The sequence below is a fragment of the Martes martes genome (genome assembly GCF_963455335.1).
Source record: "Martes martes genome assembly, chromosome: 4".
Lineage (NCBI taxonomy): Eukaryota > Metazoa > Chordata > Mammalia > Carnivora > Mustelidae > Martes > Martes martes.
Window position 1 is genome coordinate 117,466,594 of NC_137891.1, and position 24,632 is coordinate 117,491,225.

The 24,632-nt window shown below is 38.6% G+C and overlaps 1 protein-coding gene across 1 annotated transcript in view; it reads left to right on the plus strand.

Annotated features, from left to right (window-relative positions):
* The window catches only part of GTF2B (general transcription factor IIB), a 32,742-nt gene extending 12,402 nt beyond the window's left edge, over window positions 1–20,340 (plus strand). The window contains exons 3-7 of the mRNA XM_080803078.1: window positions 9,849–9,982; window positions 14,646–14,792; window positions 14,925–15,054; window positions 17,439–17,720; window positions 19,824–20,340. Coding sequence (XP_080659204.1) covers window positions 9,849–9,982; window positions 14,646–14,792; window positions 14,925–15,054; window positions 17,439–17,720; window positions 19,824–19,957 — 827 coding nt within the window. The 3' untranslated portion in view covers window positions 19,958–20,340. The remainder of the gene's footprint in view (window positions 1–9,848; window positions 9,983–14,645; window positions 14,793–14,924; window positions 15,055–17,438; window positions 17,721–19,823) is intronic.
* The last annotated feature ends 4,292 nt before the right edge of the window (window positions 20,341–24,632 follow it).

Genomic DNA, 24,632 nt, shown 5'->3' on the forward strand with positions numbered 1-24,632 from the left:
AAACTACTTTTTATGTGCCATTTAAAACTGAAGTCTTTCATTGTTCTTTAAAGGAATACAAGGAGAATACCAGAAAATAGTGAAGTTAGATTTAAATGAAGAAAATGACCCAATTTAACCTCTCATTCCTAAAGTTTTTCTGGATATTGTTTATATCAGTGCATCTGAAGCATGAATATGCATTTAGAATCAGTTGTTTAAAGATTTCAGACCCCATTTCTTAAAATTCTAGCTCAGGTCATACATCGGTAACATTAAGAAACACAAATCTGTACTATTGACTTTACAGTTTACCACATTTTTTTAGATCTTCTGTACTTTTGGAGTTTTTACCTTTGTTTCCATATTTTCCATGTCTCCAGACTACAAATTCCTGTGGGGCAGAGATCTCGTGTGTCCATAGGTCCTAGTGTAACTAGTGGCCTTCGTGAGCTCTAGAACTATAACCAAGTAACATAATTTTTCCAAGCTTAACTTTCTTCATGTGTAAAATAAGTCGCAACCTCCCCCCAACCCCAAAGTCCAAAACTGGGAGCAGGTACCATACAACTCAGAATTGTTAGGAATTGTTAAAAATTGAATGAGATAATGTATAAAACGTATAGTATGAAATTTCAGTGATACACATTTTGGGGTTACAAGTATTCCTTTTTTCTTGTAGAAAAAGCAGGCTATTCTAAGTCTATGATGCCATTCATCATAGCAAGTCAGTTGCAAAATTTGAGTGGGTCTGCCATATGCAGTGCTCCAGATTACCATCTTTAAATTTGCATTACAGTGTTTCCTAAAGGAGAAAATTGAGGAATATTCACTTTCAGATTCTTGCTTTGGTACCTCTTGTAAGCCCTCAGAGCCAGCCTTCTTACCTAATTTTGAATTTTTCATTTAGATGCTACTTTACCTTAAGCATCAGAGAATTACTAACCTTACTGGGTTAACACAACCACTCTGAGGGAAACTGGGGCTTGGAGTACTTAGGTAATTAGCTCAAGATTTCACATCTAGTAAGTGACAGAGCCACTCAAATCCAGATCTGTAGGACTTAACAAGCCTGTTTCTGTTAAGGCACTGTGCTGGTCAGGGGGAGGGATAGAGCTCAGATGCTCTAAGCAAGCTCTGGAGCAACTCTTTGGCTAGTATGTGGAAGGAGGAGGTGCATTAGCACAACATAGCATGGTGAAAGCTCTATTCCAGATCTTCCCAGTTTGGTGAGAACACAAAGGAAGGAAGCAGTGACTTCCTGGGGAAATTACTGTTGAATTTACACTGAAACATCATTAAGTGTGGGTAAGGGTTTGTAGAGGGAAGGTCATTCCAAGTGGAGGGAAAAAGAAACATGCCCATAGGATAGAAGCCTGAGAGAGTTAGTATGTGAATGACTCAAATTATCTTGATTAAGGATGTACCTTCCATCAGACCTGCAGTTCCTTAGCTTAGATGCTGCTGTTGCTGCTGCCAACCTGCCTGTATTTGAGGAAATAAGAGATGTATTCAGATTCTCAGGGATGGAATTATAATGCATGTTCCTTTCCAAAAGTAATTATACTCTCGACTTGCACAGCTTTTTGTTTTCTAAAGTATCTGTTGACCAGATATCTCTTGAAAATTGTCTTTAGTGCAAGCTTTCTGTTAAGAATGTACAGTAACCCTAAACTAAAAATTAGGATTCTTTGAAATAGTGTAAGGAGGAATGGTAGGAAGGGGTAGATGACTGAGGAAGATGTGGAAGCTAATGATGTGTTTCATTTTCAGCATTAGATGTAACACATGTAGTGTGTTGACCTAAACAGTTTTCCAAAGCATCTTAATTTTTTTTAATTAAAAAACTCAGTGCTTGGTTACCTTGAGTAATGCATTCTGATTATCGAACTTTTTTTTTTTTAAGAATTTTATTTATTCATTTGACAGAGGGAGAGAGATCACAAGAAGGCAGAGAGGCAGGCAGAGAGAGGAGGGGAAGCAGGCTCCCCGCCGAGCAGAGAGCCCAGTGCGGGGCTCGATCCCAGGACCCTGGAATCATGACCTGAGCCAAAGGCAGAGGCTTTAACCCGCTGAACCACCCAGGCACCCCTGATTATCGAACTTTTAGACTTAGCATGTTTTGGAAAGTTTTGTAGTTTCAAATTAAGTGGTTCATAAAAATTTTTTTATGATTTTATTTATTTATTTGACAGAGCACAAGCAGGGGGAACAGCAGAGGGAGAGGGAGAAGCAGACTCCCCACTGAGAGGGGAGCCCAATGTGGGACTTGATCCTAGGACCCCAGGATCATGACCAGAGCCAAAGGCAGACACCTAACCAACTGAGCTACCCAGGCGCCAAATTAAATGGTTTTAATTAATCTACATTTTGAAAACAAGTAATTTGAGAATGTTGTTCTAAGACTCCTACTTCTGAATTCTACCACTGGTTAAATACCAAAATGTTTAAATCACTTTCCAGGAAGGTGGCAGAAAGAATTGAAATTTAGGGTGATTCCTCTTAATATTCTTTTTTAAAAATTCCTTTATTAATTTACAAGAAAAACCAAAAACATTCTGAGGCTAGATCAGGCCTAGAAGATCATACTCTCCAGTGTTGGCTTTCTGGCTGCTTTTGGTATGTTGCAGTTTTCCCCTGCACTGTTTAGATTGTTACCATAAGCCATTCTGGTTTTAATATTGGACTACAAAATATCTCTGGTTGGATTTATAGTTTATAGCTTGCATGGTAAGGAGGTTAGATATTTGTTTGTTTTGGGTTACTATTTAGACTATAAGGCAACGTGCCTTGGTTCTACAGGACATTCTCTCTCATCTCCTTTCTCTCCTACCCCATTATTCCTTATAGTGGTAGAGGCCACTGCTTATTGCCTGATATCTACTATCTCACTCTTCGTTTAGTAGTAGAATCCCCATGTTTTAACTGGGCATGTGGCTGCCTAACTTCCTTGTAGCTAGGTATGAACATATGATCTAACCAGTGGGTTGTAAGTAGAGCAGGTATGTGCAACTCTAGATCCTGCCATAAGGGATATACCCTCATTTTTTCTCCTTCCCACTGGCTAGAATACAGACATGGTAAAAGGAACCACCAACAGGCATCTTATGCTGCAAATCCTAGTCATGATAAGGAGGGCTTTTTAGGGGCAACTAAGTGGCTCAGTTGTTTAGGTGACTGCCTTCAGCTCAGGTCATAATCCCAGGGTCCCACATCAGGCTCCCTATTCCTCGGGGAGCCTGCTTCTCCCTCTCCCTCTGCCTGCTGCTCCCTCTGCATGTGCTCTCTCCCTCTCAAATAAAGAAAATCTTAAAAAAAAAAAAAAAAAGATGGCTTATTAAAAAGATAGGAGGAACTTGGGTCACACTAGCCTAGGACTATTAACTGTGGACTGTAAATGTGAGAAAGTTCTGTCTTGTTTTTGCTACTATGATTTTTGCTTTAATTACAAACGGTATCCTTCCTAATAAATATCTAAGAGTCGTCCTGGGAATTTATTTTATTTGGGTCATCTGTTAACTGCCAGGGACTGTGGGTACCCAGAGAGACTGAGAATTCCTGGTGGCCCTAGATTGGAAGTTTTTCTGATGTAACTGCCACCACTGGACATGGATTTGATAGTTCTTCGGTACAGAATGGAAAAGCAGAAAAGTCAGCGTCAGGCTTATGAGTAAAAACTACAACGACAATAAAATTCTGCCTCTGACATAGTTTACTAGAAGAAAGGTAGAAAATAACTTATTTTTTATCATGAGTGAAATAAAGCTTCCATAATATTTCTATTAAATATTGTCAGAAAGAAAAGGGAGCACAAGGAGACAAACACAGCAAAGCTGTTGTAGATAAATTGAATCAGTAAAGCAGAGAAGAAATTTGAACATAAAGAGTGAATGAGAAGGTGCTAAAGACAAGATAGCCATTGTGGTACTACTTGAAGACCCAAGGGAATATGATAAAGTATTAAAGGTACAACAGAAAATGTTACATTTGTGGTATGAGATCCTCCGGGTTGCAAATCAAGAATCCCACACACTAGTGGGAGTATATCTTTTAAACATTTAAAAAATGTCCTTAGTAAAGACTTGCGAGGAACTAACCACTAAAGTTAACTCTGATTCCTCGGTTTATTGTAAGACAGAAAAAGGAAGTACTAGAACAGTCTTTTTTATGAATGTATACATAAATCCCACAAAATACAGTGCTTAATTCTGCTTGCTGATTGTCCTGTGGAATAGTATTGATGACTGTTTGCTGATATTTCTGGTTCTTCTCCTTTGAGCCACGTGATATGTTTATGCTTTCCCACCCCCTTTGAAGTTAAGTATCACTCCGTGACTGTCTTTGGCCAAGGACAGGTGAGTGGAAATGTTAGTATTAGAAACTGTTAAGTCAGTGCAAAACTTCCCACCTTCTTTTACCCCCCGTAACATGTCTTAAATGGTAGGAATTCTATCATCCTTGAATGAGGATGGCAGAGAAAGCTGTCCTATCCCTATATAGACTTGCGGTATAAGAAAGAAATCTTCGTTTCGAGCCACTGACCTGAATTATTTACTACTCCAGAATAACTTAATTTATCCTAACATATAAGTGCTAGAAGACTAATAACCCACAAACAACTGTGGCTTTTTTTTTATAATGTAAAAAGATAGTATTGTAAGGAACACCATGGCTTGCTAAGATGACAGACATTTGATGAACTCAGCACATTCCTAATAGAAGATACTCTGCATTAGAGTAGAGTGATGCTTTAATAGAGGACTATTTCAGTTCACCTGTTATTTTTATGAATAATGTTGAAATATTGGAGATATTTCTGTTTTAAATCAAAGGCATTGTTTTCAAAGTTCTGACAAGTGCTGTAGATGTAAAATGGAAATGGAAGTTAAGGCATTGGAAGAGGAATAAGTTCTTTGCTACTGATGGGATTCTGTATCTAGAATATTCAGATCAAATTTTAAAAATTAATAGTCTATTAAAAGTAGCTGAATTATAAGCATATAAAATATAGCAATTACTAGTTAGAAAATGGGATTTTTAACAGAAAAAAATTAGATCTAGTCATAAATGTGACATACATATAATCTGAAAGAAGAGCTTGAGAAAGAGTATATTTCCTTGTCCAAGAAGATTGATAATATTTCTGCCATCCCCAAAATAATGGATAGGTTTGGTGCAGCTTAGTTCAAAACCAACAGTGTTTTGGTGGGAGTGAATTTTTATTTGTAACATGTTGAGGTATAATTGCATGCAGTATAATGCTCAGATCCCAGATGTCCAGTTTGTGTCTTGACACTGCATATGCTGCTGTAATCAACACTAGTCAAGATGTTTAGACCATTTTCTTCCATTCTCAGAAGTTCCCTTATGTTTCTTTCTAGTCTGTCACCTCTGTCTGCAACAGCAGCAACCACTGTACTGATTTCTGTCTTCATAGATTATTTTGTCTGTTTTTGAACTTTCTATAAATAGTATCATATAGTATGTTTTTTTAGTCACTGACTTTTTGGGGGCTCAGAATAGTATTTTGAATGCATTTACATTCATGATTCATACATTCATAATATTACTGCATGTATCATTAGTTTATTTGCTGAGGGATAGCTCATTGTGTACATTCTCCTGTTAATGGACATTGGGTTGTTTCGAGGTTTTAGTAACATGACTAATGCTACTGTGAATGTTGTTGTATGAGACTTTTGTAGGTAAATAGTTAAGAGTGGAAATGCCAAATCAGGAGGTAGGTGCCATTTGGCAATTATTCTCAAATTGTTCTTGAAAAATCAGAGATGAAACTTACTCTCTTTGAAATATGGTAAAAGTCTTAGTTCATTCGCTTTAGACAGCACTCTGATATATGAATTGAGAACTGTACTTGTGTGGAACAGAGACTCTACATATTGAGGCTGGGGAACCTGATCAAAGTGGTAGCAGTCACACTCTAGATGGAGGAGCACTGCTGTTCTGGATATTATGGTAGTGGTATTATTTTGGCTATTACAGATTTTCATATATAGACTCTCTGGTGGTCATTTTACAAAAATCAGTGTTTGATTAAGATGGAACCGGTAAAAGTTGGTGTGCTTCTCTTGTTTGTAGAACATGAAAGGATATGGGAGGTTTTGTGTATGTACGTGTGCATGTGTTTATCGGCAGGCTGCTGCTTTGCCAGAGGTTGACTATGGCTGCCTTGTGCACTTACCCTTGAAAAGATTGTGTATTGCAGTTTTCTTCCAGAGCAACTTTTAAGATGCTACTTCATGTAAGTTTTCTTCAAATGAAAATCTTTCATGCACTCTGGTTTTTCTTGAATGGTCTGCCCTATTTCATTACTCAGGCACTTCACTGATGGTCCAGTTACAGTTTCATGATATGCTATTTGAATTATTTTGGAAATTTCATTTCTTATGAATGCTCTGTTTTGAGCAGTAAAATATGAAAAGAGGGAATGGCTCTTAGCACAAATCACAAATTGTTGAATGAGGCATGTAGATTGTTCCCACATACGTGGAAAAATTACATCACTACCAAGTTCTGGATTTTCTATTTATACTATCCTAGGCCAGCTTCCCGCCACCCACCTTTCCCCACAATCCATCTTTCTTTTTAAAGGCAGTACAAAATAACCAATAAAAAGAAACTCATGGTAGGTTATTTTGGGGCCAAAATGAAAATGCTATGAAATAAAATATTAGGCAAGATGCTTTATCTTTAGATTTCTAGAGAGACTTAAATATTGTGAGCATACTTCCCTACCTTTTCGTTTATGCTGTTCTCTTAATATGTTCTTTAAACTATTATTAATGACATTTGATTTTTTTTTTTTGGACTTAGAATTTAGCAAGTAACTCCAAATATGAAGGCCATAGTAGTTTTTGTTTTGCATATGTTTGTGTGTTTTTATTTCTCTGACTAGGAAAATTAGATTCCCATTTTTCCCTTTGAAAACATAGTGCATGGGGTGCCTGGGTGGCTCAGTCAGTTAAGCGTCCAACTCTTGATTTCAACTCAGGTCATGATCTCAGGGTCCTGGGGTCCGCTGCATTGGGCTCCAGCTCAACGGGGAGTCTGCCTGAGATTCTCTCTCTCCCTCCCACTCTGCCCCTTTCCATTCCCCCTCAGCCCCTCCCCCAACTCATAAGCACCTTCTCTCTCTCTAAAATAAATCTTTAAAAAAAAAAAAAAACGAAAACAGATGTCTAGGAGGCTCAGTCAGTTAAGCGTTTGCCTTCGGCTCAGGTCATGATCCTGGGGGCCTGGGCTCTCTGCTCAGCAGGGAGTCTGCTTCTCCCTCCCCCTTTCCCTCTGCAGTTCCACACACCCCACCATGTTCTCTCTCACCCTTTTCACTCTCTCAAATAAATAATAAATAAATAATAAATAAATAAATACAAAAAAATGAAAACAATAGCTCATGGAGACATCAGGGTATCACTTTATTTGGCAGATGCTTTATTAAAAGGACCTAAACTGTTTAAAAATCTTACCTTGTTATGATACAGATGTGTTGAATAGAGCTTTTCATGGAATAGGCACAATGTGATTTAATTTTAGGGAAAAACCATGTGAATTAGAAAGGCAGAAAATACATATTCCAAAATACTTAGAGGTTTTCTCTAGAGTTGAAATACAGGTAATTTTTTTCGCTTATGTGTGTGTGTGTGTGTGTGTGTGTGTGTGTATAAAACTAATATATATGTTGGTAAGCATTGTTATTTTATTAAAAAGGAAGAAAAATCAGTTTCTTTAGAGAGGTCTCTTTGAGAAAGGAACCTTGTTTAATTAGTATTGCAGTGAGACTTAAGTCTATAATCGTAGGTTTTGTTACTTTCAGGTAAGTTTTAGAACTTGTAGAATTACTTCCCAAGTTTAGTGATGTTTGTTTTTATGAGGAGGAAACAGAGAAATCCATTGTGATGGCCCCATCCATTTAACCTTTCTGTCCTTATTTCGGGCCAGTTGCTCAATCTCTCATCCACTGAGGTTGCGTTATACACCGCTCTCCCTGCTTCAGCCTTCCTTGGCCATTCTTACTTAATACAGGTCGGCATGTGGGGACCCTGCCTGTCATCTCAGTTCCCTTGTGACAGGAACACATGATAATCCAAGTAATATCTGGTTACTCCCAAGTGAGCTGACTGTTCAAAGGAAAATAGTTTTCCAAAACCATGAGGAATGAATGATTCCTTTGCACATTGACCTGCTTTCTTAACTATAACACTAGGATTAGATTATGATGATTATACTTGGAGTATAGCATTTTAATTAACTACATAGAAAATGGTTCAGAAGACTTAGCAGAGTCTACATTAATTTCCTTCCTTCTTTTCTCTTTGCTGCTCCTCGGATCAAATACTTGGAGCAGAGTACTCTGCTACTTTCAAAGTGTAATGTGGAGACAAATATTTTATAACTGGTGCCTCTCCTTATTCCTCTCACCAAAAGGAGGGAAATGTCAGAATATTCTGTCATCTTGTTTTCATTTTAGTAGCAGCAAATAGCTAAATATCAAGCACTCACTGAACTTTTTAATCACTTTACCTGTACTGTACCTGTGTTTATTTAATCTTTACAATATTTAAATTGTAAGGTTACTGGGGAAATTTAAAGCTGAAAAATGACATAATTTGTCCAAGACTAAGCAGCAAATGGTAGAGTCCATGCTCATAACTGTTATGTTCGTGGCTGTCAGTACCAGAACTTTTTTTTAATTGCTGAGGTAACTAATTTCTGCCGTTCCTGTCTCCTTTCTATTCAGGCAACAGTGCAATGGCCTGGTTCCTGCTTTCAGTTTTATCACACTTTGGTGGGAGAGTTCAGGCTTTACAGATGTAGTAGAGAACAACAGGCTTTGGGGTCTGAGGCACATTTTAGTTCTAGTTGGGTGATCTTAGACCAATTAATTTTATTTCTAAAGTGGCAGTAAAAATGGTATCTACTTTTCAAGGCTGTGAGGATTAAAAGAGAACGTTCACACAACAACCACAGGCACAAGTGTTCAGTGGTCACTTTTGTCACTGTGGAGATGTTACCAGCCACTGAGCATCCCCTCCAAAGCAGTAGTCAGCCAGATCTGTTCATATCTGCTCTTTTGGCATGACTACCTGGCTTTCTTGTCGCTGGCTCTAGGCTTAACATTTTACTCTGTTTAACTTATTTGGCCAAAAATAATTGTTTTTGTCCAATAGTTACTAAAACTAAGTTTAGGCCTAGCTCTCTGCAAAGCATTTCCCATTAAAATAACTGTTTATATGAAACTGTGTGCATTAATACCATTGTGAGCAGTGTTTTTGGGTGTGTGTGTGTGTGTTTCTGTGCCTCTTGCAAATTTTGGTTCTGAATCATATTTATCTTTGCATCACATCTGAATGGCTTTATTTTGTTATTTGTCTTTATTTTGACTAATTCTTTTTCTTCCAAGAGTTAGAATATGACTATTTATAGGACAACATTTAAAGAGGGTTATGGGGGCTCCTAGGTGGCTCAGTTAAGTGTCTGCCTTCAGCTTAGGCAGATCCCAGGTTCCTGGGGTCAAGTCCTGCATCAGGCTCCCTGCTCAGTGGGGTGCCTACTTCTCCCTCTACCCTTCCTTCCTATTCATGATCTCTCTCTCTCAATCTGTCTCTCAAATAAATAAAATATTTAAAAATAAAAAATAAATAATAAATAAAATAAATAGGGTTATTATTGGACTTGCATAGTCATTAAAGGAATGCTTCAGGACGGATGTCTGAGACGTGATACTTAAGCTGGAGCCTAGATGTCCATGTTGAGATTTCCTAGGAATAAAAGGGCTGAGTTGGGTATTACACAGTGTTCATTAAATCCTGTCCTCACAAGACCATTTAGATTTGTGTTTACGTTTATAGGTGACCGGGTCATCGATGTGGGGTCTGAATGGAGAACTTTCAGCAATGATAAAGCAACAAAAGATCCATCCCGAGTTGGAGACTCTCAGAATCCTCTTCTGAGTGATGGAGATTTGTCTACTATGATTGGCAAGGTAATAGAACCTCTCTCTAGGAAATAGAAAGTGTATACTGACCATAGACCTGGGAGTTTGGGAACTTTGCAGAAGTATCTCTCACTGCTTCCACGAGGAATTTTGACCTGAGAAAATAAGATTTACCAGTAATACAATTGTGAATGATTATTCCCTTACACATTTCTTCCACCTTAAAGGGGAGATCAACGGGTCATGATAACAGAGTCTTTTTATCTCAGGCCCTTGTTTCCATGAAGCACATTTTGCACAGAAATTGAATGTAGTGTGGTCTTTATGCATTCATATTGATATGTTCCTTGAATATTATGAATGTCTTTTCTTTTCCCCCCACCGAGCTAAATTGTAGCTCAGTATAGCCTATTTTCTAATATTGGTGGATTTATGACTTACCTAAGCCACATACTTAAGCTTCACGTTCGTCATCAGTTAGGTGAGAATACGAGTACTTCATAGAAATTTTGAGGGTTACATGGAAATGTAGGTAAAGTATTTATAACACACATGTAGTGTGTGTTCAGTAAATGGTAGCTGTTGCTGTTAGATAAGGCAGCAGTGTAATCTGCCTGGCAACCTGGCTCCTTTTTGCTCTTTTATCTGAACTGGAAGTAGTGGTGCCCATATTCCAAAGAACTAAAGAGGGATGCTATTTTAGGACTTAATCTATACTACTGCTGTCTGTTTTCAAGAAAATATTATGAAAAAGGTCATTAATTATGCTCTATAAAGTACATATAAAATTTGATGCTCTATAAAGTACATATAAAATTTGGAAACCATAGTGTAGGCTTGGTTAAAGTTGATAGCATTCAGAAATATCTTTGGGTGATTTCTACATTTACTTCGGCCTTACAGGCTGGGGGATAAAAGTATACTGAGGACATTTTAAAATCTGAGATCGCATCTAATTGAATCTGTGACGTCTTTTAATGTTTAAATTTTTTCAGTAGGAAGTACATGACTCAAACACAAATATAAAAAGAACACAATTTTCTTCACCCTTGACCCCCAAACTTAGTTCCCAGTGCAACCTCCTTTCCCTGTCAGAAACCAGTAACCACTATCGCTAGTTTTCTCCTGTATCCTCTGACAGTTGTTTATCCTACATGGCAAAAGTGAGTTTTTAGGTGTTACATTTGTCATATACTAGATTTCTATATGTATTTGGGAATATTTCCAGACTTTCTATCTTGTATTGTCCTGGCCCTATCAAGTCGGATGTCACACCACACTGTTAGTATCCCATAGCTTTAGCTCTTCCTTACTGCTCTGCTTTCTCAGCATTTTCTTCACTCATCTTTTCCATTTAAAGTTTAGGAGGGTCACTTTGTTTTTTTAAAAAAAAAAAGTTATTTTCAGCGAGGCTTTGGTAAGATATATTTGCAAATTGACTTAGGAAAGATCAATTTCTTCCTGATAAATCTTCTGTCCAAAAATATAGTATGCTTTTCCATCTCCTTAAGTCATATGTGTCCTTCTAGAGAGGTTTTCTTCATAAAGATCTTTTATGTTTAAGTTGATTTCTAGGTACTTATCTTTGTTGTTTTGCATTTGGAGTATTTCTCTTTCGTTGCCTTATAACTGGTTAGTTGGGCATATGAAGGCTATAGATTTCTGTTTAATTTTGATCTTGCCTCTCATGGATTCTGTTATTTATAGCAGTTTTACAGTGATTTTCTTGAGTATTCTAGGTATTCAGAAAAACTATCTGCAAATAGTTTATCGCTTCCTTCCCAAATTAGTACCTCTGATTTTTCTCTTGCTTAATTTTATTTTTAATTTTTAATATTTTTTATCTTAAACACGCCACGTGTGGGGCTTGAACTTAGAATCCCAAGAGCAAGAGCTGCATGTGCTACTGACTGCACCAGCCAGGTGCCCCCCTGTCTTGCTCTCTTGCCTAATTTTAAAATGCTAACCATCTTCTGAGCTTCCAGTGAATTGTGATCTTTTTGCTGGTGAATGGTCTTGCTTCAATGTGATGGTTGCTAAATGGTAGGTGGCTTTGGCAGTTTCTTAAAATAATGAAGTTTACCCCATCAACTGATTCTTCCTTTCACATGTGATTTCTCTGTAGCTTGTGATACTGTCCGATAGCATTTTACCCACAGAAGAGCTTGTCTCAGAATTGGACTTCATCCTCTCCGACCCTGCCGCTGCTTTGTCACCTAAGTTTATTTAATATTCCAAATCCTCTGTTGTCATTCCAACAATCTTCACAGCATCTTCACCAGGAGTAGAGTCCAGCTCAGGAAACCACTGTCTTTGTTCATCCGTAAGAAGCAGCCCCTCCACCGTGAATGTTTGATCAGGAGATCGCAGCCGTCCAGTCACATGTTCAGGCTCCCGTGCTGCTTCTAGTCCTCTCGCTGTTTCCACCACAGCTGTTGTCCCTGCGTCCACTGGAGTCCTGAGCCTGCCAAGTTACCCATGAGGCTGGAATCAACTTCTTCCAGACTGCTGTTCATGTTGATATTGTGACCTCTTCCCATCAGTCATGTTCTTAATGGCATGTAGAATGGTGAATCCTTTCCAGTTCTTCAGTGGACTCTGCCCAGGACCATCAGAGGAAACACTTGCTGTGGCACCGGTAGCCTTATGAAATGTGTTTCCTAAATAAGCCTTGAGAGTAGAAATCACTCTTTGATCCACGGGCTGCAGGATGGATGTTGTGTTAGCAGGCATGAGAACAACAGTAATCCCATTGTCCAGCTCTGTCAGAGCCAGAGCTCCCCCAGACAGTCCAGGTGTATTGTCAGTGAACAGTCATATTTTGAAAGCAGTCTTCTTTTCTGAGCAGTATTTCTCAATAGTGGGCTTAAAATACTTAGTAAACCCTGTTATAAACAGATATGCTGTCATCCAGGCTTTGTTGTTTTATTTCTAGAGAACAGGCAAAGTAGATAGCATAATTATTAGGGGCCCTAGGATTGTCAGACTGGTACATGAGCTTTGGCTTCAACTTCAAGTCACCAGCTACATGAGGCGATAACAACAGAGACAGGCTGTTGAATCTTTGAAGCCAGGCATTGACCTCTCTCTCCTCTCCAGCTGAGGAAGTCCTAAATGGCATGTTCTTCCAATAGAAGGCAGTTTCTTCTACATTGAAAATCTGTTGTTGAGTGTAGCCACCTTCATGAATTCTCATAATTGCATCTTCTAGAGAACTTGCGGCAGCTTCTCTGTCAGCACTTGCCCTTCATCTTGTGCTCTATAAGAGATGGCTTCTTTTCCTTCAACCTCAGAAACAAACCTCTGCTAGCTTCCGACCCCTCTCCTGGGGCTTCCTCACCTCTCTCAGCTTTCACGAATTGGGAGAGTTAGGGCCTTGCACTGGATTAGGCACTGGCTTAAGGGAATGTTGTGGCTGGTTTGATCTTCCATCCAGGCCATTAACACTTTCATATCATCAAGATATCAGCAAGAAGGCTGTTTTGCTTTCTTACCACTTGTGTGTTCACTGGAGGGTAGCACTTTTAATTTCCTTCAAGAACTTCTTGGCATTCACAACTTGGCTCTTTGGCACAAGTGGCCTAGCTTTCAGCCCATCTCAGATTTTGACATGCCTTCCTTTACTAAGCTTAATCATTTCTAGCTTTTGATATAAAAGTGAGAAGCATGTGACTATTCCTTTGACTCAAACAGAGAGGCCATTAAAGGGTTATTAATTGGCCTAATTTCAGTATTGTTGAGTCTTAGGAAACAGGAAGGCCCAAGGAAAGAGAGAGAGAGATGGGGGAACAGCTGCTCAGTGGAGCAGTCAGAACACACAAATTTATTAAGCTTGCTGTCTTCTAAGTGTGCAGTTTTTGGAGCCCCAGAATGATTAAAATAGTAACATCAAAGGGGCGCCTGGGTGGCTCAGTGGGTTAAAGCCGCTGCCTTCGGCTCAGGTCATGATCCCAAGGTCCTGGGATCGAGCCCCGTATCGGGCTCTCTGCTCAGCAGGGAGCCTGCTTCCTCCCTTCTCTCTCTGCCTGCCTCTCTGCCTACTTGTGATCTGTCTGTTAAATAAATAAAAAATCTTTAAAAAAAAAAAAAAAAAAAAAAATAGTAACATCAAAGATCACTGATCACAGGTCACCATGAGAAACAGAATAAGTTGGAAATGTTGCAAGAATTACCAACATGTGACCGAGACCTGAAGTGAATAATGGCACCAGTAGACTTGCTCAACGTGGGGTTGCCATAAACCCTCAATTTGTTAACAGCAGTACAAAAATATAATCTCTGCAAAGTGCAGTAAATGAAGCACAATAAAACAGGGTATGCCTTTATTCTTCATTAATCACTGTGCTGGCTTTGGGCGTGGGAGAAAGATTTTCTAATTTGAAGAAGTACCTATTTGCAGTGTTTTGTGAGTTTTTATCAAAAAATGGCTTTTGAGTTTTATTTGCTTGCCTTTATAGCACCTTTGGAGATGATCCTTTGATGTTTCTCTTTGGTCTGTTAATGTGATGGTTGATATTACTGGGTCCTCTCACAGATACTCATTTAAACCATCTCAACCTGATACTTGTTCTACTAAGAAATAAGGAGGAGACACAGGGTAGAATTCTTGGGTTTATGCAGTCAGAACGTAGAAGTTGTTTTCTTAGAAATGTCTGTTCATTCGTATTTAAAGAATCTTTTTTGCATGAAGTTGTAAAGCTTTGTTTTATAGGGTACAGGAGCTGCAAGTTTTGACGAATTTGGCAATTCTAAGTACCAAAATCGGAGAACAATGAGTAGTTCTGATCGTGCAATGATGAATGCTTTCAAAGAAATCACTACTATGGCAGACAGAATCAACCTCCCTCGGAATATAGTTGTAAGTTCTTGTCTGTCTCCTTTAAACCATTCTGGCATTGACTTAGCATAATTTAATGAACACATGAAATTTTGATATTGCAACTAATTAAATGGCCTACAGTTAATTAAACTTAGTTTCTTTGCTTTGAAGGATCGAACAAATAATTTATTCAAGCAAGTGTATGAACAGAAGAGCCTGAAGGGCAGAGCTAATGATGCCATAGCTTCCGCTTGTCTCTATATCGCCTGTAGACAAGAAGGGGTTCCTAGGACATTTAAAGGTAAGTTTTTAGTTGCAAAGATTGCAAAATTATGTAACAGATGTTACATAACTGTGATAAAGTAACAGACCAAAGTCAAGCAGCTTTGACACTATGTAGCTGTCATGTTTTCCTGGTTATATATTGTAATCCATCTTAGTATCATTTCTAAATGCCTCTTTATTTTATTCCTTGACAGAAATTCATTGTATGATCTTAACCATATTCTTTTCAGACTATTTTCCCATGTGACGTCGCTTTAGTTCATGTGAGCTCTGTGTTCTTTGCTCATGAGATCTTTTGAACTGACTCTTTTGGGGTGTTTGAGGCCTGGCATCATAAGCCAGAGGGCACCTTACCTCCTAGTTAAGTCTGTACACTTGACACATGGAAAACCATTCCCGCTCCCAGCACAGGTCTCTACCGTGAAGGAGTCAAGCCTTAGAAAACATCAGCGCCATTTGTTTCAAGTTACACAGTTTGCACTTTCACACTTAATGTCGGAGGCTTTGAGAGAACTGGCTGTGGTGCTTCCTCTTTCACCACCAGGGTTCATTTCTGCGTAAGACTTTCATTACCTTTCATTCATCATTGAATATTTTACTATGAGGCGTGGCTTTTATCCTCATCATCTTTTTGGTTATTACAAGTTAAAACTAAGGCTTTTGTTAAATTTGTTCTGAAAGTGGTAGTTTAATTTTTAGACAACGGGATCAAATATTTGATCTCATTTTGTTAGCCTGTAATCCCAGAGATTGTACGTGCATATGGCTTCATGTAGCTTTGAGAAGTATTCTTTAGCTTTCAGTGTTTTCTTTCATCTTGATACACCTACTCCTTACAACAGATACATACATAAGTATCAACGAAGTTTTAGAATATTTGAAGCAACTTACTTGTCTGAATTGAAATTTTAGAGAAGATAATATTGAAATAATAAGAACCTACATTTAACTTGTTTAAGACTTATTTGAAGTGTGATAAATACTTAAATTAACAGAGGGGGTGCCTGGATGGCTCAGTCAGTGAAGCACCTGACTCTTGTTTTGGCTCAGGTCATGATCTCAGGGTCATGAGATCAGTCAAATCCAGCACCAGGCTCTGTGTTCAATGCAGAGTCTGCTTGAGAGTCTCTCTCCCTCCATCCCCCCTCCATCTCCCCCTATTTGTGCACATTCTCTAAAAAATAAATCTTTAAATTAACTGAGAAATTTTAAATTAGCTCTGTGGGAACTATGACTGAGAAGATCAGAGATTCATTTATAAGGCATGATTTGTTCTTTATTGATGTAATTGATACATTATATACCATATATCCCATATATCCCATAGATGAATTTTGGGTGCACAATATTACACATTTGACCCTTGAACAACATGAATTTGAACTGTATGTATCTGCTTATATGCAGATATTTTTGATGTATAGTGTAGTACTGCAAGTGTAGTTTCTCTTACAATTTTAATATTGTCTCTAGCTTTATTCTAAAAAGAGAGTATATAATACAGATATAAATGTTGACTATTATCACTAAGGCTTTCAGACAACAGTACACTATTGGTAGTTAAGTTTTGGGGGAGTAAAAAATTACACATAGATTTTTGTGCTGTCCCTCCACTGGTGACATTTAGATTGTCTCCATGTCTTATCTGTTGTAAACGATGCTGCAGTGAACATAGGGGTGCATAAATCTTGAATCTGTGTTTTTGTATTCTTTTTACAAATACCCAGAAGTGGAATAGCTGGATCATAAAGTATTTCTATTCCTGGTTTTGTGAGGAGCCTCCATCTTTTTTTCCATAGTGGCTGCACCAATTTACATTCCCACCAGCAGTGCGTGAGGGTTTCCGTTTCTCACATCCTTTCCCCTCTCCAACACTTGTTATTTCTTATCTTTTTGATAATAGCCATTCTGACCAGTTTGAGGTGATATCTCATTGTGGTTTTGATTTGCATTTTCCTATAATTAGTGATGTTGAGCATCTTTTCATGTGCCTGTTGGCCATCTGTATGTTGTCTCTGGAAAAATCTCTATTCAGATCCTCTGCCTATTTTTTAATCAGGCTGTTTAAGGCATGATTGCACTTTTGCAATCAGAATGTATTCTATGGGGACGCCTGGGTGGCTCAGTTGGTTAAGCTGCTGCCTTCGGCTCAGGTCATGAGCCCAGCATCCTGGAATCGAGTCCCACATCCTGCTCCTTGCTCAACAGGGAGCCTGCTTCTCCCTCTGCCTTTGCCTGCCATTCTGTCTGCCTGTGCTCATTCTCTCTCTCTCTCTCTCTAACAAATAAATAAATAAAATCTTTAAAAAAAAAAAAAAAGAATGTATTTTATGATCAGAAATGATGTATTCTTAAATGAACCATATGACTTATAGGATTTATTTAATTTTTTCCTTTCAGAAATATGTGCTGTGTCACGAATTTCTAAGAAAGAAATTGGTAGATGTTTTAAACTTATTTTGAAGGCTTTAGAGACCAGCGTGGATTTGATTACAACTGGGGACTTCATGTCCAGATTTTGTTCCAACCTTTGTCTCCCTAAACAAGTGCAGATGGCAGCTACACATATAGCCCGTAAAGCTGTGGAACTGGACTTGGTTCCTGGAAGGAGCCCGATTTCTGTGGCGGCAGCGGCCATTTACATGGCTTCACAGGCATCAGCTGAGAAGAGGACCCAAAAAGGTAACACTTTTTCTCAGGAAGAATAGTGATGAAACTGTGAAGGCTGTAGTATGTAATTGTATTTCCATTTTAAGTACAAAGCCAGTAAATATCTGAACTCACATTTAAGAGAGAATTTCTTACTTGGGGCACCTGGGTGACGCAGGTCATGATCTCAGTGTTGTGAAATTGAGCCCTGTGTCGGGCTCCATGCTCAGTGGCAAGTCTGCTTGAGATTTTCTCTCCCTCTGCTCGAGTTCTCTCACAAATAAATAAATCTTTTAAAAAAGTAGTTTCCTGGAATCAAAACTTAAAAGTAAAATACTGTGTTTTTGTAAGTGATTCATAAATAAAAATGTTTATAGGCATAACTGTGTATGGACACACTTTTCCCAAATTAAGTATTTTAGTTTCTACATTTTTCATTTCTAGAAGTTATTTTTGTCACCCTGAAACAATTATTTTGAATAGTCCTTCTTTCCCCCTCAAAATTTAGCTTTTTAAATCTAGAGAGTTTGGGGCCACACTTGTTTCCCACTTCCCAGCATGGCCTCAGGTTGTAACATTCTGTGAAGCTGGTTCTCTTTCTCCTTTCAAACGTTACTCAGTTTCTTAATGAAGGCACTGACATAAGTAGTTTCAACCTTCTAAAAGGCACTTTTGAGTTTATTGTTGTAGGGGAACTTGCAAACAGAAAGAAGTGCTAAGTGAATTTCTTTACAAGCATTTATTCATGAATTCTTCTGTGATCCTCAAAAAGATCTATAAAGGAAAAGCAGCAGTCCATTCTAAATTTAAAAGTGAGGTAGTGAGAGGACTGGCTGCACTGACTGTAACACCCTATTAAGAATAGCCTTTCACCTCTGCTCAAGCTGCAGGTTTCTATATTAATAAAAGTAATAAATTATATAGAAGAATGATTAGAAGAAGCCAACCATTAGTTACTTAAATGTGCCATTATCCATTCCTTTTGGCCTTAATTTTGAGAAGACTCAAGGAAATTTTGAGTCTTCTGGTAAAATTGAGAGGTTAAAACTAAGCCAAGTGTCCTTACCTTTATTCCAATCAACAGCACAATAGTGTTTATCTTGGCACTTTCTGCTGTTTGTGTTTTACATGAAGTTTTTGGTTTTTTTGAGATGTAAGGCCCTTTTCTTCCCTTCCCAGCAGCCAGTTGACAGTCACTGTCTCCATGCCTAGAAGACAGATAGGTAACAAATATAACACAACAAGAGACGACATTTAAAATGAGCTCATTGCACACTGATGGCAGGCATCCACACTGAAAATCCGTAAAACCTTAGGCGTTGATCTGTGAAAAGGTGGTAAAATGAGTTTGCAGTAAAGCCTGTGTTTTAAAAATCCATTTTGATTAAGTATTTATGATCAAACAGTTGTCACATGGCAGTCCCGTGGGACTCCTTTTAATAAAAAGGAAAAAGGTGACAATGACTTTGAAGGGTGAAACTAGATCTCCTAGGCTTCTGTAATAGACTAGAAATACGTGAACTCCCAATGCTCAGTGTTATGTGTCTATAACAGTGAAAACATCTACATGATGCTAGAATGTACAGCTGTATTAAGTAGATGTATACTGTCTGATGTACTAAGTAGAAAAATGAGGTAGGACAGTCTTTAATGTATGATTCCAAAAGAATCTTTTAACAGAAGAACAGAATTCACTACGGGTGTTACAGGGGAACTTTTAAACATAGAAATAATAAAGTGAGTTTATAAGAATGTATTCATGGTTACTTCCATGATCCTCAGAAAGACTTCCTGTGAAGAAAAAGCAGTCAGTTCTCAAAAGGACAGCTAGTACAAGAGTTCTCGTTCCTAGTGCTGTGCCCTGAGCACTCTTCCCGTGGCCTGCGGCGAGCAGAGCTCTTCATATGGCCGAGACAGCCCTTTGAGGTGATAGGGATACTGCCATTACTACTGTTACCAACTGTAGCCCTCCTACCTACCTTTTGGTATGGATTTGCATTGTTAGTTTTTGAAAGTCAACGTCCCTGGGGTTTTCAGTTTGGATTTTATACTACTATATCTCACACATTGGAATGCAGGTAGTAGACGGGAGATAAGATGGAAGTTGGAATTAATATTTTGATTTTTGTCTTTTAGAAATTGGAGATATTGCTGGTGTTGCTGATGTTACAATCAGACAGTCCTACAGGCTAATCTATCCTCGAGCCCCAGATCTGTTTCCTACAGACTTCAAATTTGACACCCCTGTAGACAAACTACCACAGCTGTAAACTGAGGCAGCTAATGTCAAACTCTTCTCAACACTGAACTTGGCCTGTTGTACATAGCCTATACCAAGTGCTGGATTGAGCCTCTTTAATAAGGAAAAACAAAAGACATGGTACGCATTCCAGGGCTAAATATTAATTGCTTGGCATTCTGTATGTATATACTAGTGAAACATATTTAATGATTTAAATTTCTTATTGAATTTGCTTTCTTTTGTAGCAATCTAGGAAACTGTATTTTGGAAGATATTTGAAATTATGTAATTCCTGAATAAAATGTTTTTCAAAACTAAAGTTTTTGTTATAATTACATGTTAAGTGTAATTTACAGTTACAAATAATGCATATCATTGCAGCTAATAAAGCTGATAGAGGTCCTTGTTTTCTGTTTTCTTTTCATGTATATTTTGTTTATATAACAAAGTCAAGCTTTGGGAACCACTGTTGACACCAGGAAAATCAAAGAGGGTGTGTGCAATTTATATATATATATATATTTCTATATATATAGAAAAGCCAGAGTGATAAACTGGACCTTGAAAGGCATTTTGCAATTTTTGGATGTTAACATTTTATTTTATAGAACCTGCATCATCTGTAATTATTTTTATTTACTAAGATACTTATAGGGTAAAGAATATTCAAAATAGATTATTGGGCCTAGGAATGTCCAGGGATTCTATATAATAAGCATGCCCCCACCCCGTAGGTGATTGGGATGTGTAGGTGTTTTGCATATCACTCTTAGAGGAACATCTTGACTAGGCACTGAAGGTAAATTCCAACAGAATTTTGCCCTTTTACCAAGTAGGTAGTTTGTAAAGGGACTTGAATCCATGCTAAACATCACCTTACAGTGTGAACTGCACTGCCTTAAAGCAGGTGTCCCGGTTCTTACACATCTTTCAAGAGTTCAGCACTAGATTAGAAGGACGTCTCCTATTGAGATCTAGTAGACAGATTGACACTCTGGTCTAAAAAGGGACTTTCTCCTCTAGAAGATCAGACTTTCTCTCATTTCTACTGACCATGGAAGGGGGATGGCTACTGGACCATGAAGACAAATGGTGTTTCTCCTTTGCACAAAACGTAGGACACAAACGGTACTACTCAAAGCTGGGAGAGAACACCAGAGAAATAAGCACAAGAACAGCAGTGATGACTCCAGGCAGAACCCATGCCACCCAGAACAAAACCCAGGAAGAAGAAATCTTAGGCCAGTCAGTGTCTCCTTCACGGGCGTCCCATCTTTGGTCCCCGGCACCATACCCTTCCATCTTTCCAAGCATGGACTGAGCACAGCAGTCCTCTCCTCTGATGCTTCCCAGTTTCTAGTGACTGACCACAAAAGTTCCCACCCACTAAAGACTTCTCTGCAAGCTGCAACCAGTTAGCTAGATCTTAAAATAGTTATTTTTGCTATTATCGAAAGTCAGTACATGCACATTAGAAACATTTGGAAAATGCATCATGAAAATACCCACAAGCCACTTGGAAATAAGCACCAATATTTTGATATTTTGTTCTTTCCAGCTGTTCGGCTATGCTGTATTTTTAAAATATAGTTGCAGTCCAGGTATAGTAATAGGATTTGTTTAGTATTTTCATTTTCCTGCTTATAAAAATGTATTAACTAAAAAAATAGAAGCATCAAGGGGATTAAAAACCCTAGCCCTGGGGCACCTGGGTGGCTCAGTGGGTTACTCCTCTGCCTTCCGCTCAGGTCATGATCTCAGGGCCTTGGGATCAAGCCCCGGCATCGGGCTCTCTGCTCAGCCGGGAGCTTGCTTCCTCCTCTCTCTCTGCCTGCCTCTGCCTACTTGTGATCTCTGTTCAATAAATAAATAAAATAAAAAAAAAAAAAAAAAAAAAGCCTCTGCCTTCGGCTCAGGTCATGATCCCACAGTCCTGGGATCGAGCCCCGAATCGGGCTCTCTGCTCTGCAGGGAGTCTGCTTCTCCCTCTCTCTCTGCCTGCCTCTCTGCCTAGTTGTGATCTCTGTCAAATAAATAAAATCTTTAAAAGAAAAAAAAAACCTAGCCCTTGCCACTTAGGTATGTCACCATTTTGGTCTATTTTTTGTGTTCTATACATTTTTTTCCCATTCTGTACTTCATTTTCTTAAGAATATAAGCTGTTTTTTTCTTTTAACATAATGTATCATTTGTTTCAGGGGTATAGGTCATGAGTCTTACATTAATTCACAGCACTCACCGCAACACAAACCCTCCCCAGTGTCCATCACCCAGCCACCGCATCCCTCCCACCCTTCCTCCCCTCCAGCAACCCTCAGTTTGTTTCCTGAGATTAAGAGTCTCTTATGGTTTGTCTCCCTCTCTGGTTTCATCTTGTTTCATTTTTTCCTCTTTTCCCCTATGATCCTCTGCCTTGTTTCTTAAATTCCACATAGTGAGATTATATAAAAACTTTCAGGACAAACAAACAAAAAGAATTAGTGATCACCAAACCAGTCCTACAAGAAATACTTAAAAGTCCTCTAAGCAAAGAGAGCCCAAAGGTAACATAGACCAGAAAAGAACAGAGACAATATATAGTAACAGTCACCTTACAAGCAATAAAATGACACTAAAGTCATATCTTTCAGTGGTTACCCTGAATATAAATGGGCTAAATACCCCAATCAAAAGACACAGGTTATCAGATTGGATTAAAAAAACAAGACCCATCAATACGCTGTCTGCAAACTTTAGACCCCAAGACACCTCCGGATTTAAAGTGAGGGGGTAGAAAACAATTTAACATGCTAATGGACATCAAAAGAAAGCTGAGGGGGCAATCCTTGCACCAGACAAATTAGATTTTAAACCAAAGACTGTAATAAGAGATGAGGAAGGACAATATATCATAAAGGGCCTATCCAACAAGAAGATACAACAGTTTTAATTATCTATGCCCCTAACATGGGAGCAACCAATTATACAATAATAAAATTAAAGAAACATATCAATAAAAATACAGTCATAGTAGGGGACAAAACACCCCCCTCACTGCAATGGGCAGATCATCTAAGCAAAAGCTTAAAAAGGAAATAAGGGCTTTGAATGACACACTGGACCAGATGGACATCACAGATACATTCAGAATATTCCATCCTAAAGCAACAGAATACACATTCTTCTCTAGTGCACATGGAATATTCTGCAGAATAGATCACATTCTGGGTCAAAAATCAGGTCTCAACCAGTACCCAAAGACTGGGATCATTCCCTGCATATTTTCGGACCACAATGCTTTGAAACTAGAACTCAACCACAAGAGGAAAGCTGGGAAGAACTCAAATACCTGGAGGCTAAAAAGCATCCTGCTAGAGAATGAATGGGTCAACCAGGAAATTAAAGAAGAATTTTAAAAATTCACGGAAACAAATGATAATGAAAACACAACTGTTCAAAATCTGTGGGATGCAGCAAAGGCAGTCATAAGAGGAAAGTATATAGCACTGTGTTCTGCACCTTTAAAAAACTTGGATCAGCAGAACTATTTTAAAGATTAATCTAGGGCAGAAAATATGTTTGGGAAATGGAGTCTATATTCTGGTAGGTATCTCTTAAATAAAATTCTAGTTTTTGAAAATTCTGTGTCACACATGCTTTAATCAGTTTAACTTCATTCCAGATATTCAAGGAAAAATGTTGGGTCAAAAGGTAAAGTAGTAGTCGTGTCACTTCTCTTTTCTTCTCCCCCACCTCCAGCCTCGGAGTGTGGGTGTTCTTGAAGCATATGGGTGTGTTTGGAGTCCATATATTGTTAGTGACCCTTTGGGGGAGTCATTTAATCTGACAACTGGAACATTTTCACTTAGGGAAAAGGGGACAATCCACGACAATTCCACATTTTGGCCTCTGTGCCCTCTAGCATCCCCCCCCCACTGCCCCAATGGGACCTATTCCTTATTGGTCCATCTGCTTCAAGGCTGTTACAAATCGAGGTTTATGGCTGGCTGATTATCTCCCAAAATCCACACGTGATGTGGAGTGTTCAAGTGCAACGAGTGGATCTTAGTATGGTAAAATTACTAACACTTAGCAATTAAATCCTGGCCAGGTCTTTCTAACCAGTGAAAGGGATCTGACATATTCTAAACCAGTGATCGTGCATGGTTTTTGTCTTTTGCGGTCTGGAAAATCTCCCCGTACACCAGGGGACACCCACCCTGTTGAGGGCTGAAATCGAAGCCAGCTTCGATCGGGCCCACATTTTAGCAGATTAGGAATATTAGAAATGTAAGGCAATTTTTGTGAAGATAAAGTAGGTCCAACCTGTTCATGCTAGCATCTTTAAACAGTTGAAATCTTAGTTAATGTGGTCCCTTCCATCCCAGTATTTAAAACAAAGACTCTCTGGAAGCCACTTTCATTGACAATCTCTGCTACAAGTTTGAAGATTTAATCGTAAGTTTCATGGAATCTGAGTTTAAGCACTCTGGTCCAATTTCCCCATTTTATAGATTAGAGAAACCTGGAGAAACCAAAAGGCCTGTCCAAGTTTACCTAGCAGGAGACAGAGGACTAACTCTGGTCTCCTGGTCACAGAATTCAGTGCTGTTTGCTGTTAAACTATGCTGTTGAGGCTTATTTTCCAGGAGGCTGCCTCAGGACTGACTTTAGTTGTAGCCTTCAAATACAATTCTGTTCAGTTCAACAAAATCATTCAATGC